The 13216-nt window shown below is 41.3% G+C and overlaps 1 protein-coding gene across 2 annotated transcripts in view; it reads right to left on the minus strand.

The window, feature by feature from the left end:
* The window catches only part of FRAS1 (Fraser extracellular matrix complex subunit 1), a 514100-nt gene that overhangs the window by 278240 nt on the left and 222644 nt on the right, over positions 1–13216 (minus strand). For both annotated transcript variants that reach the window (XM_066279180.1, XM_066279181.1), the window contains 5 exons: positions 12139–12228; positions 9125–9160; positions 6949–7096; positions 5355–5498; positions 3895–4029 (listed from right to left, as the gene is read on the minus strand). In XM_066279180.1, the coding sequence (XP_066135277.1) occupies positions 3895–4029; positions 5355–5498; positions 6949–7096; positions 9125–9160; positions 12139–12228 (553 nt within the window). The remainder of the gene's footprint in view (positions 1–3894; positions 4030–5354; positions 5499–6948; positions 7097–9124; positions 9161–12138; positions 12229–13216) is intronic.

A 13216-nucleotide genomic window follows, 5' to 3' on the forward strand; every position in this document is an offset into this window, starting at 1 on the left:
CTGGGGTCTGCAGAGTGAAAGCAGGACTTGCCATGGGGCACACACAGCTCCATCCTTAGGCCCTTGTGAATGAGGAAAATTTTATGGAGACAAAACAAACATTGATACACATATAAAAATGGGTTAAATTATACTCTCTCTTTACTCAAAGTCTACAGTCTTCTGAGCTACCCATTTTAAACTAATTTCACAAGGTACATTTTAGCTTGGTTGTTTTAACTTGTTTTACGGGATCTTATATCTAGGATTTGTGTGCATAACTCAATGGTTCCACCAGAGTGGAACAGAAAATGATTGAAAAGAGGAGCAAGAAAAAAAAGAAAACCTGATGAATGGTGGCACAGTGGATAGATAATCAACCCAGAACGCTGAGGCTCCTGGTTCAAAACCCCAAGGTTGGCAGCTTGAGCGTGGGGTCAATGGCTTGAGCATGGGATCATAGATATAACCCCATACTCACTGGCTTAAGCCCAAAGACCACTGGCTTGAAGCCCAATGTCGCTGGCTCACCTTAAGCCCCCCAGTCAAGACACATATGAGAAAGCAATCAATGAACAACTAAGGTGCCACAACTGTGAATTGATGTTTCTCACCTCTCTTCTCTTTTCCTGTCTCTCTCAAATCAATAAAAAAGGAAGGAAGGGAAGGAGGGAGGGAGGGAGGGAGGGAGGGAGGGAGGGAGGGAGGGAGGGAAGGAAGGAGGGAGGGAGGGAGGGAGGGAAGGAAAGAGGAGCAAGACAGGCAGGAAAGAATGACCTGAGAACATGATGAGCTTGGTCTAGATCCAGATTCAGATTTAATATAAGGATTTCTAAGAAGCAATGGAACCACCACTCTGATAGAGAAAATGCCATACATTCAGGGCAAGTGGTTCCCACAAGCCATACAAGAAGGGTTCATGGTTATGCGGTGTGGAGAAGGTGAGGGATGGGGCAAGGAGCATCCATACATGCATCAAGCCTGACCATCGGGCTCGGAGTGATTATGAGATGGGTTATTAACTCCTGAAAACGGGTCACAACAGGACAAGATAGCGGGAAGCACAGTAGAAGCCCAGTCTGGTGGTTGCTGAGTGTTAAAGTGATAAAGCATCAAACTCTAAGGCTGGGGAAGGCAGGGGAAATGAAGTAGGGCCTGGTGTTGGGGCGTATAATGTGGTCTATATCACAGTATTCCGTTTAGTCAAGCACAAGAATATGACAATAATATCAATATATGCACACATGCCCATGTCTGTATGCATACAGTCCGTGTGTACGTGTGTGTGTGGGCGCGCACACGCACGCGCACGCCACCAGACCAAGGGAAAGGGGAAATGATGGGGCCCCTAAGGATGCGAGTCTCAGGCAGGACCCCGTCGTCTTGCACTCCTCTCCAGTTTCCCTGCTGGAACTCTTCTAGCCGTGTGTGTGCCACTGGCTCTGCCCCACATTTCTCACTCTGCCTGCATCCAACAGTGAGAATGAATATTAATCAGGTCATTTCTGGTCATTAGTTTCCTCAAGCACAATGTTCACTCTCTTTTGGTTTTGATGGGTCGATAAAGTGGGGAATTAATCCAGTCATAACACAAATGACCCCGCAAAGATGAATGACCCCAGAAAAAAAAATCTGTTATCGTAGAATGGCAGGCTTCTTTTTAAAAAGTTTAACACATACTGGAAGAGCACTGGTTGATTGACTTCCAAGGTCAATGGTGAAAAGTCACCAAAAATGACATAAGCAGAAATACTGGGGGAAGAAATCTAATAATGAGAAAGCTTGGGTAGAAAGAATATTTGGGTAGTAGTCGCAGCACCGAGATGGTATATGGAAATTGATCACAAGTTTACCTTTAATTTTTAAGACTACTCTCTCTCCCTCTTTTCTTCTCTCTTTCTCGCTCTCTCCTCTGGCTCTTTTATTTCTTCTCATTTTATGCATAAAATGCAGCCAGGCTGAACTAAAGCAAATTGGTTTAATTCCCTGGAAGAAGCACGAACAAATTTTCCCAGCAACTCTCTACTACAGTCATTTGTGTATGGATATGTGGATGGAATGAGGAAGCAGTCAGCTACGTAAACCAATAATCAAATGAAATATCACCCTTTCTAAAGTGCCCTAGAACACCATTAACATCACCAATTAAAACACTGGGCACGGAGAAAGAAAAATGCCCCCCACCCTGGCCAGGAAACAGGGAGGAAATAAAAAAGCAAATATGTATGTGGGATGTGGCAGGGGGTGGAGGCAGTATGGAGGGAGGAATAAAATTGAAGGAGATTAATTCCCTTTTAAAGGCAAATCTGTCTCAGGAGTGCTAGTAGGAGGTCTCTTCGATGGGACAGAAGAAAAGAGTGAAGAATACATTCAATAATTTCATCAAATTGAAATCTCAGCAGTTTACCTAAATTGCCCAAACATTAGCCACTCACAAAGCCATTTGTCTGTGCCCACTCTGAACCTGTTCTAAAATAATAGGTAAATAGAATGTGGTAAGTAATAAACATTAAGGGTTCTTTTCTCTTTGATGGTTGAAACTTCTATCGCAACACTGGTCCTTCAAGGATCACCAAGGGGTAGTACGTTACTTCATTCATCAAACGCTTGTTCAACAAATGCTGAACACTTTGTGTAGCCCTTGATGTTGGGGATAAAGAGATACAGAAAATATTCATACAGCCCTCAAAGAGCCTTCAAGCCAGGCTCTGAAGCTTGTGTGCCTTCCATGTTCTATAATGTGACTGGTCCCACTATCCCCATATCAGCATACACAGGCAGTGCTGGTGGATAGCTTTTAAGACAGTACCCACAATCCTATGGACGGTGCTTCTGATCATGACCTGGAAGGAGAGGGCCAGCAGCCTTGTCCACGTGGGACCTTCACAAGGCCTTAGAGCTCATTCAGCCTGCACAGCTGAAGAATACTACACGTTTATTCCCTTCAAATGATTTTCCTGAAAATCTAGCCAAGGGCTTGAAAGAGAAGAGCACATCAGCTGACCCTCAGTCTGGCCTACCTTCTGATTCTCATCACGGATCTGCCCGTTTCCAGCTCAGCTGCAGAGCGTAGCTACCACAATCCCTCGGATGACATCCGAGATGCTCCCTCTGGCCTTTCTGCCTTTTCAGATTTACCTGCCACTGCACACCTGCCTTAGCTTCTGGGCACATCTGACTCCCTGGTTCCCGCAGGAGACATATTTCCTGGGACCTGGCTCCTGTCTTTGTTTCACCATTACCCCCTCCCCCCATTTCTGCACTTATAAATGCTTCATACATTTCATTTTTACTTCTATCCATGATTATAATCACTATTGTAAAAATGACCAAGTATAAACAACAAATTAAATGATATTAAAACTACTTTAATCTGCAGACACTGTTACAATATTAGAATTTCAACTAGATCTTAACTTTAAATAAAAGTAGGCATATAAAACTAATAAAATACATAGATAAGAAAGTAAGAGCAAATTTAACTGGCTACCTTTTTTTTTGTCAAAGTTTGTTATCATAATGTCACTTTTTTATTTCTGTTTCTCACTCTCTCTTTAGGTAGAAATAAAGTTTAAAAAATATATAGATGTATTTTCCCCTTTATTTTCATATAAGCCCTAAGTATTAATACCACGAAGGAATAGAACTTACAACATAATGACAATCCTGAACCAAAAGTATGGGTTAATTAAATACTGTGCCAGTGCCCCCAGATGTGTGCAGAAGGACTGACAGAAATTACATCACACATGCACATCACTATGTCATCTCTCTCACCCATTGACTCATCAGGAGTCTCATTCAGAATTCTCTTACTTGAAAACTATTCGCCGCCCCTGGTGACCCCAGATGGCTTGGGAGTAGGCAGTGGCTTTCTCAGTGGCCCAAGCAGCTGTTGGTCTGGCCGGGGATTACCTGCGCAGGAGTGGTGATCTTGGTAGAAGCCATCCCCACAGGTGGACACGCACTGCCCGCGCCGCATCAGCAGGGGAGGCTGGCAGGAGGAGCAGTCCAGCCCGCTGGTACACGTGGAGCACCGAGGCTGGCAGGCTGGTCAGGACAAGGTTGGGAGAAAGAAAAGGGAAGCTCTGGTGAGCTCAGAGACACCACCCCTGAGCCCATTCCTGCACAGCCCTATCCTGAGGCTCTGGGATCACAGAAAAAAGAAAGGCAAGAAAACACAGCGCAGATTTCACACCAGGCCCTATACAATGTGCTTTACATATATGAATACATTTCAACCTCATGACAGCCCTAGCGGGGAGATATTCTAAACCCCAATTTTACAGATGAGGAACAAACTCACAGGGGTTAAGCAGCTTGCCCAAGGACACAGGAGACTGGCATTTGAAGCCGGGCAGTTTGGTTTAAGGGTCTGTGTTCTTTTCTTCTGGTCCATTAGCCCCCCAATACGTTTCTCACTCAACAATTTTACAAAATATCCTTTGCCTCTTTCCCTCCACAAACTATGACAGAGATATAAATAACTTTAAAACAGTCTGAAGATTATATATAAATCAGGAGAAAAAGTAAGAATAAATGGGTAATTGCAAAAATAATAAAAGCAGTTAACTTTTATTGAGCTCTGACTATATCCTGAACATTATTCTAGATACTTTACCTGTATTGACATGTTTAATCTTCACAAGGATCCTTTGAGAAAGGTACCAGTATTACCCCACTTTACAGATAAGAATACCAAGGCACAGAGAGCTTAAATATTCATAGACAGGGTAGGAACCTACAGCCCCTTAAATTCATAGTTAACCCTATGAGTCAGATATAGAAGAAAAAAAAAAGTAACTATGATTTGGCTTCAACCATGCCAGATTTTCCCAGGTAAGTTTTCCTTTTCACATGTAGAGGAATCCTAAAAGTCACATGAACCCATTCTGGATCCTCTGGCAAGAACCCACGAGAGATAAGCTCTATTACCGATGACCTGTGTGCTGTTGAGAAAGCCAGTTAATTCTCTGTCCCACCTGTTTCCCATTTGAAAGATTAGAAAGTTCTAGTAAGTAATCTCAAAGGTTTGTGCCAAATCTAAAATTCGATCTTAGATTCACTTTATGTTTTAATAAATGACACCAAGCATCCTGATATTACTATCCTCGAAAGTCTTCAAAAATGAAAACTCCATCCACGACTACCTAGCAAGCATCTGCCCTCCTCCTCACCCATCTCCCAGTAAGAGAGGTGAAATACCTGTAAAATATTAGAAGAAACAGACTTGCAGGTAAAGAGGCCAAGTAACCTATGGATGGCTTTACTATCTGCTAATGGTTTTGAAAGTTGTACATTTCCTGCATCCATGACCCCTTCCTCGACAACAGTCAGCCTCTGTCCACCTCTGGACGGTCTGCCTGGAGCCTTACCTAAGCAGACAGCTCCAGCTCGGTAAAATCCTGTACCACAGCTGTGCACACACCGCCCGCTCTGCAGCAACTTAGTGGGATCCTGGCAGAGGTCACAGTGGTCTGGAGATTGGGAGCAGGTCAAGCAGTCTGGGTGGCAATCAACTACAACCAAAGGCAAAGAAGAAAATTCAGTAAAGACCCTATGATTTATCTCTCTTACATTCTTCCTAAAAAGAATCTCTGGGGTATATTAGATGAAGCTGTACAGAATACAAAGAAGAGAAAACTCTGGAACTATAAAAAAAAAGTCTCCCAAATGGAAATAAAAAATGATTTTAATGCAAAATTTCCAAGATTCTTTCCTTATCTGAAATGATAGCACTCTCTGTAGCTTCAAATTGAAGATGCTAAAAACATTACCGACCAGCCCCATTCCTGTCAATGTGTCCACCTGCTGAAATGCCTCTCATAACAGGAATGACTAGCTGCGCAGTATATGACTTACACAAATTCAATCATTTATGACTTTTTAGATGTGCTTAAGCTTTGATGTGCATGCATAAAAGGCTAAGATATAAAACCTACTATTTTAAAGAATCATTATTTCCTTTAAAGAAAAACAGCCAGTTTTCTTCTTTTTCTCTAAAATTTCAAATCTCATTCCTAGTAATTGGAATTATAACTAAATTTAACAGTAATTGTTAAAAAATTCCTTTCAGGTGTTGCAGTTGTCAAGAACCTGGTTTGCGAGGTATGGTATATTATAACGTGCTAAATATTTTGTGCTGGAAGGCCCAGAAAGCCACTTCAGCGAAGGTAATGTAATTAATCCATAAAGTTGCTTTTCTTTTCCCATGATAAACTCTTCACAGAAGCACTGTGATTAGCCAAAATAAGTTGAGCACTGCGAGAGCGACAGCCAATATGAAAAACCGCAACCCACAGATGAAAACAATTAATTATGAAATATGAATGGAAGAAAATGCTACTTCTCTGGGAGACTCGGCTCACAGGCAAATGACTGCTCCGCCAGAGCAATTCCAGGGCTTGCCAACAATTATTAACTGGAACTAATTCAACCCCAGGTGGTTTGAAAGCAGAGCTGCAGAACAAGTAGATAAAATTTTCTTTTGGAATAAATTAATGAGTCTTTAAACTTCAAAAATCCTTTCAAGAATTCCGAAAGGAACCATCTGTTGAACAGCTCACCGTTAAAAAAATGACATCCATAACCAACTTCCAGAAATCATTCTATCCCCAAAAAGAAGCAGCTTTCACACATGCAATTGTCTGTACACATTTTCAAAAATTACATTGTCTGGTTTTTCACAATACTTTTGTAAGGTAGATAAGACACATTTTTATCAACAAGAAAATTAAGAATGAGAGAGGGTCAATGACTTGTCCAAAGATCATATACTCATAATCAGATGTATTTGGCAAATACAAGGACAAAGATTAATTAACACCATGGGTTAGAAAAATTAGGAAGGAAGAAACAAACAAACCCAGTGAGTGGCTTGAAAATAAGAAAAGGGGGGAAGAGAGGATCGCTCTGAATTTTTTGACAGTAAAAAATATCTCAGTAGAAATAAATTAGACATGGACCCACCTGACGTGCATTCTGGACAGCATCGTCCCTTCACCGCCTGGGCTAGTGTGGCCACTGGACACAGTGGACAAGAGGGCTCATAGCAAGTAACCTGAGCCCCCTGGCACTCACACACCTTGCAAGGGCCGTCCTCCCACTTCTCCCCCTCCTGCATGAAACAGGAAAGAGGGACGCTGTCGTCAGAGCGCAGAGATTCAGAAAACAGTCGCTGATACAATGGATTACTTCCATAAGGGACAAAGTGAAGGCTCCTGATGAGGACCATGTCAAACCTAACTCTGAAACAGGATAGAAGTGTCTAAATTTAAAAGGATAGTAATTCTCCTTCTTTGTTTTTAATTGGTTTATTTTAATGTAGAATCCAGGCAGAAAGACAGTTTGTGAAAGCATTTTGGGGTTACCAGGAAAAGTAAGTAGCATAGTACACTTGTTTCTCATTCAACCAGTCACACACACACACACACACACACACACACACACACAACACCAGAGGGTTTTACTGGGTACAAAATGATTAGATGATTAGCAGACACATTAAATACAATCTTTACAATAACAGTGGGAGGCTAGTTAAAGCTCTGAATTTCCTTATGGTTAATGCAGTAAGAGTAACAGTAGAGTCATTGTATTCCTAAGGTGAAGGTTTTTGCAGGTGCCTTTTTAGGGGGTTGTAGTTGTGCCTGTCATGGGTTGCCTCAAACTAAAATATTTTTTTTCACCCAAGCAAATTGTGGTAATAAACATTACTGCTTTAACAGAGACCCCAATGTGTATTAAAAGAGAAATTTATGTATTTATGTATGCATGGAGTTATTTATTTATGCTTACTATCCCATTTACCCAGGCTATAGGAAAGAGACAAAGGTTCCTACCAGAATATTTTGGGGTGATTAAGGAGGTAAAACAGGTAAGAATAGAAGAGCATATTTTAAAATAAAGATTTTTTTTAGGTGAAAGGAGGGGAGATAGTGAGACTCCCACATACGCCCTGACCAGGATCTACCTGGCAACACAGTCTGGGGCCAATGCTTGAATCAACCAAGCTATTTTTTAGTGCCTGAGGCTGAAGCACTGGGACCAACTGAGCTATCCTTAGTGCCCAGAGCCAAAGTTCAAACAAATCAAACCACTGGCTGTGGGAGTAAAATAAAGATGTGATAAAATATTCATTAAGCCAACTGCTGTTAAAATTCCAAACAATGTGACAGTATTTAGTATTGAGATAATATTTCAAGATAAAAGTACAAGTGCTTTTCTTCCATTACAAGGCAGACCAGGTTCTATAACATCCAAAACTATAAGGTTGCTTGGGTGAACAAACACGCTTACATTTTCCCTTAAAAAGAAATCATATAACACTGTCCTACAAACAACACAGAGAGAATGAACATTTGGTATTGCTTGGGGAGTGAACATTCTCAAGACTCCAAAGGCTCTCTAATGCTTTGCAGAACATGATGAAATTGCACTAATAGCTAAACTGAGATTTTTAAGCCAGAAATAAACAGGAGTTGAAAAATCATGACAACAATAGAAAAGTTTCTATGTAGGGGCTGTAATCAGAGAACTATTAATTACCAATTGTGGGGGAAAAATAAGCTAAAGAAAGGAAGAAAGTTCAAATCAAAGTCTTAGTTATCATTAAGATTCTTAATCTCAGGCCATGGCCATCAAGCATGACTGTTAAAAATACTAAGGCAGGCCCTGGCTGGTTGGCTCAGTGGTAGAGTGTCAGCCTGGCGTGTGGGAGTCCCGGGTTCAATTCCCGGCCAGGGCACACAGGAGAAGCACCCATCTGCTTCTCCACCCCTCCCCCTCTCCTTCCTCTCTGTCTCTCTCTTCCCCTCCTGCAGCCGAGGCTCCACTGGAGCAGTTTGCCCGGGCACTGAGGATGGCTCTGTGGCCTCTGCCTCAGGCGCTAGAATGGCTCTGATTGCGGCAGAGCGACGCCCCAGATGGACAGAGCATCGCCCCCTGGTGGGCATGCTGGGTGGATCCCGGTCGGGCGCATGCGGGAGTCTGTCTGACTGCCTCCCCGTTTCCAACTTCAGAAAAATACAAACAAACAAACAAACAAAAAATACTAAGGCAGTAATATCCCGCACAACAGTTTATGCAGATCATAGCTTAAAACAATTTTATAAATATCTATACAAAGTTAGAAATCTATACTTACTGCAATACGTTTAACTTCACTTGCATTTGAGGACATCTAAAAACAAAGAGAAATGCATTCATTATACCACTAAAAAACACCATTAATTTAATCTAATTTTTCATTAGGAACTATCTGTTTTTTCCCAATGGGCATGCAATATCATTCATCAGTTATGAATACGAATAAAATCTATTTACATGAAAAATAAGAAAAGCATACCAATATGAGGTGAAGACAACATGCCCAGGAAATTTTTGTGTGTGTGTACTTTTCTGAAGTGAGAAGCAGGGAGGCACAGAGACAGACTCCCACGTGCGCCCAACCAAGATCCACCCAGCATGCCGACTAAGGGGCGATGCTCTGCCCATCTGGAGCATTGCTCCATTGCAACTGGAGTCACTCTGGCGCCTGAGGCAGAGGCCATGGAGCCATCCTCAGCACCCAGGCCAACTTTGCTCCAATGGAGCCTTAGCTGTGGGAGGGGATGAGAGAGAGAGAAAGGAGAGGAGGAAGGGTAGAGAGGCAGATGGGTGCCTCTCCTGTGTGCCCTGGCCAGGAATCAAACCCAGAACCTCCATAGGCCGGGCCGACACTCTACCACTAAGCCAACTGGCCAGGGCCTGCCCAGGAAATATTTTTAAATTCCCATTCTCACTCTGTGTTTGAGCACTTGGCTTCAAATCTCCTCAATATGAAGGGCTGCACAGTCAAGAAATCTAAGCTTGTAAGGGTCAATTCTTGAATCTCATGTGTTGCTAGATAAAGCATTATGGGGATTTGTATTTACTTAAAACAATTTGCTGCCTGACCAGGCGGTGGTGCAGTGGATAGAGCATAGCACTGGGATGTGGAAGACCCAGGTTCAAGACCCCAAGGTCACCAGCTTGAACGCGGGTTCATCTGGTTTTAGCAAAAGCTCACCAGCTTGGACCCAAGGTCGCTGACTCGAGCAAGGGGTTACTCAGTCTGCTGAAGGACTGCGGTCAAGGCACATATGAGAAAGCAATCAATGAACAACTAAGATGTCGCAGTGCGCAACGAAAAACTAATAATTGATGCATCTCATCTCTCCATTCCTGTCTGTCCCTATCTATCCCTCTCTCTGACTCTCTCTGTCTCTGTAAAAAACAAATAAACAAACAAAAAACAATTTGCTTTACTTTAATTCCACTGGGCTTAATTTGCTTCCAAAAAATGAACAGGAAAAGTAATACTATGAGAAAATAGAGATTCAACACTTATAGAGAACCTTTAATCTCTTGAATTCTTAAGAAATGAGAATGACTCAACTATGGAAAACCACTATTGAACCAAAATAGCAACAGCCTGATAACAATAATAATATCATTTTAAAGATGTTTTATGTGTGTTAGACACTGTTCTAAGTGCTTTATACATATCATCTTGATAGAGCCATAAGGTGAGTACCATTTTTATCCTTACTTTACAGATGAGGATTAATTAATTTGCCCAACATCACAGTATATGGCAAAGTAGGGATTTCAACTTTGAGCCTGCACATTAACCCCACACAATACTGCCTTCTCAGCATATACAGAACACTGGCAAGTTGACAGATAACATCTACCCAAATCACAAAGAAAAAGTGTGTAGGAATCTGTTTACAAATCAAAGTACCTAATCCTTTCCTGTAATCCTATTCTGATTGGTCAATGAAGCAGTCATATTAATGATCAACTGGCATATTTTTAAGAACTCAGTGTATTTATTAACATTCCAAAACCTCATGTGGAAAATATGAGTTATGTAAATAGAGTAAATTTGAAGAAATTATGATAATATTTTTTTCCTTTGGGTAAATAATAAAGTACAGGTATAGGGAGAAATAAAACCTTAACAAATTGAGTTTCACAATACATCCAATCCATCAAAATTCTTTTAATCTTCTCTGCAAAATAAATCTAGAGCCTGATCACTTTTCACCACTTCCTCGACCAACCCACAATCATCCTTTCTCTGGACTAAGGCAAAAACCTCCTAACTGGACCACCCCCTTCCAGTCTCGCCCCCTCAGTCACTCGCCAAGATAGCAAAAATGACCCTTCACTAGTAAGCCAGATCACAGCACTGCTCGGCTCAGAACTCCCCAGCAGCTACCCTCTGCACCAGGGCAACACACATCTTTGTAACTGCATCCAGGCTTCAACTGAACCTCAACTCCAACTCCTTTCCCTTCAGTCACTTGGTTTCAGCCATATTCACTTTCTTGCTGTTTCTTGAATACACCAAGCACATTCCTGGCTTCAGGCTTTTTTCACTTGCTGAGAAATTTTGCTCCAATTTCTCTGCATGAGAGGACTTCTTGATCACCTGTGTAATAAAAGAGCACCTCCCTTCACCCCAGGGACTCTCTAGCCCCATTATTCCCCAGACATTATTTTGTCCTCTGGGCCCCCACACTACAGCATAAGCTCCACAGAGTATGGACTCTGTCTGCTGTGTCCACACTTGTATCTCCAGTACTGTCAAAAGCACACAGTGACAGTAAGTCCACAATCACATTGTTGAACAAATGAACAGGTCAAAAAACTTAGAAGGTAATACCCCCTCAATAAATTGACTTTGAATTATTAAGTATATATTTTTTTAATTAAGTGAGAGGTAGAGAGGCAGAGAAACAGACTCCCACATGTGTCTTGACTGGGATCTACCTGGCAAGCTCCCCACCAGGTGATGCTCTGCCCATCTGGGACTGCTGCTCAGTTGCTTGGCAACTGAACTATTTTAGTTCCTGAGGCAAGGCCATGGTGCCATCCTCAGCATCTGAGACCAACTTGCTGGACCCATTCGAGCCATGGCTGCGGGAGGAGAGAGAGAGAGAGAGAGAGAGAGAGAGAGAGAGAGAAAGGGGAGAGGGGAGGTGGAGAAGCAAATGGGCATTTCTCCTCTGTGTCCCAACCAGACATCAAACCAGGGACTTCCACATGCCAGGCCAACGCTCTACCACTGAGCCAAGTGGCCAGGGCTTGAATTTATATTTAATAGCCTTCAGTGATTAGCCCAATACTCACAAATTCTGCTTTTTCTCCATAAACACAATAGCTATTCCTTGGAATGCATTCAGGGCAGCATTTTTCATCTAAGTGAATTAATTCTTCACCCTGTAGAAGTAAGGGTTGCAAAGAGACATATCAAATTAATATCCCCAGGTAGCAGTGCTAAATTTCAAAGCAGCTGATTCCCTGCCTGGAATGAAAAACCTTGAGCACTTGCCTTTGACTTACTTTACCTCCTCCCATGCTGTCTTCCTACAGAAAATCTAGTCAATACAGTCACCAGTCACCCCCAAACGCTTTTTCTTTCCACTTCTAGTGAGATTTATTCACAAGTTCCTCCATGATTTCCTACCCATGAATAACAAGAATGCCCAAGGTTAATGTTACATTCTTGGAAAGTTATGAGTTTCAGAAAAGGATCAGGCTTTCTTAAATACACAAGGTTTGAACTTGTGATTTGGTTTCAATCACAGTGTCCAAATCAAACCAACATCTTTCCTTGAATACAACATCAGACACAACCGTTTATGCACAAAGGTAGTTTCAGGCATGTATTAAACAGTAGAACACTAATTGCTATTCAGTATTTTGTAACTGTTTTCGAACTTACATAATCACTATTTTAAAAATTGTAAGAGGAAGGAAAGAAATTTCACACTAGTAAGGTAGATGTTTAACTTTCAAAGTCTTGTTTTAAATTTCCAATATCAACAATTTCAAAATTTTTATTTTTTTACAAAATAACAAATGCTTACTATAAAAAATTAAATAATTCTGAATTTTATAATTTAGAACATATAATTCCACTGCAGTTCTCAGGGAATCTCTTGTCAAAAATATAATCTGTTTACAATTTTTTGTATACTAACATCTAATATCTATGAGCTAAAGAATGTTCTTTAAAGCACTTTCCACTTGGAAAAGATTTATCTATTTTCTAAAGAATGGCGATATTTTTTTAAATGAAGACAATATTTAATTTGAGATCTATATTACATTTAAAGTGCAGAAACCATGTTAGGTAAAAACTGAATCATGTAAGATAACAAACAGAATAATCACAATGATATTTTATGTTTAAAATGCTGTGCAT

The sequence above is a fragment of the Saccopteryx bilineata genome, chromosome 5 (assembly GCF_036850765.1).
Source record: "Saccopteryx bilineata isolate mSacBil1 chromosome 5, mSacBil1_pri_phased_curated, whole genome shotgun sequence".
NCBI classification, from domain to species: domain Eukaryota; kingdom Metazoa; phylum Chordata; class Mammalia; order Chiroptera; family Emballonuridae; genus Saccopteryx; species Saccopteryx bilineata.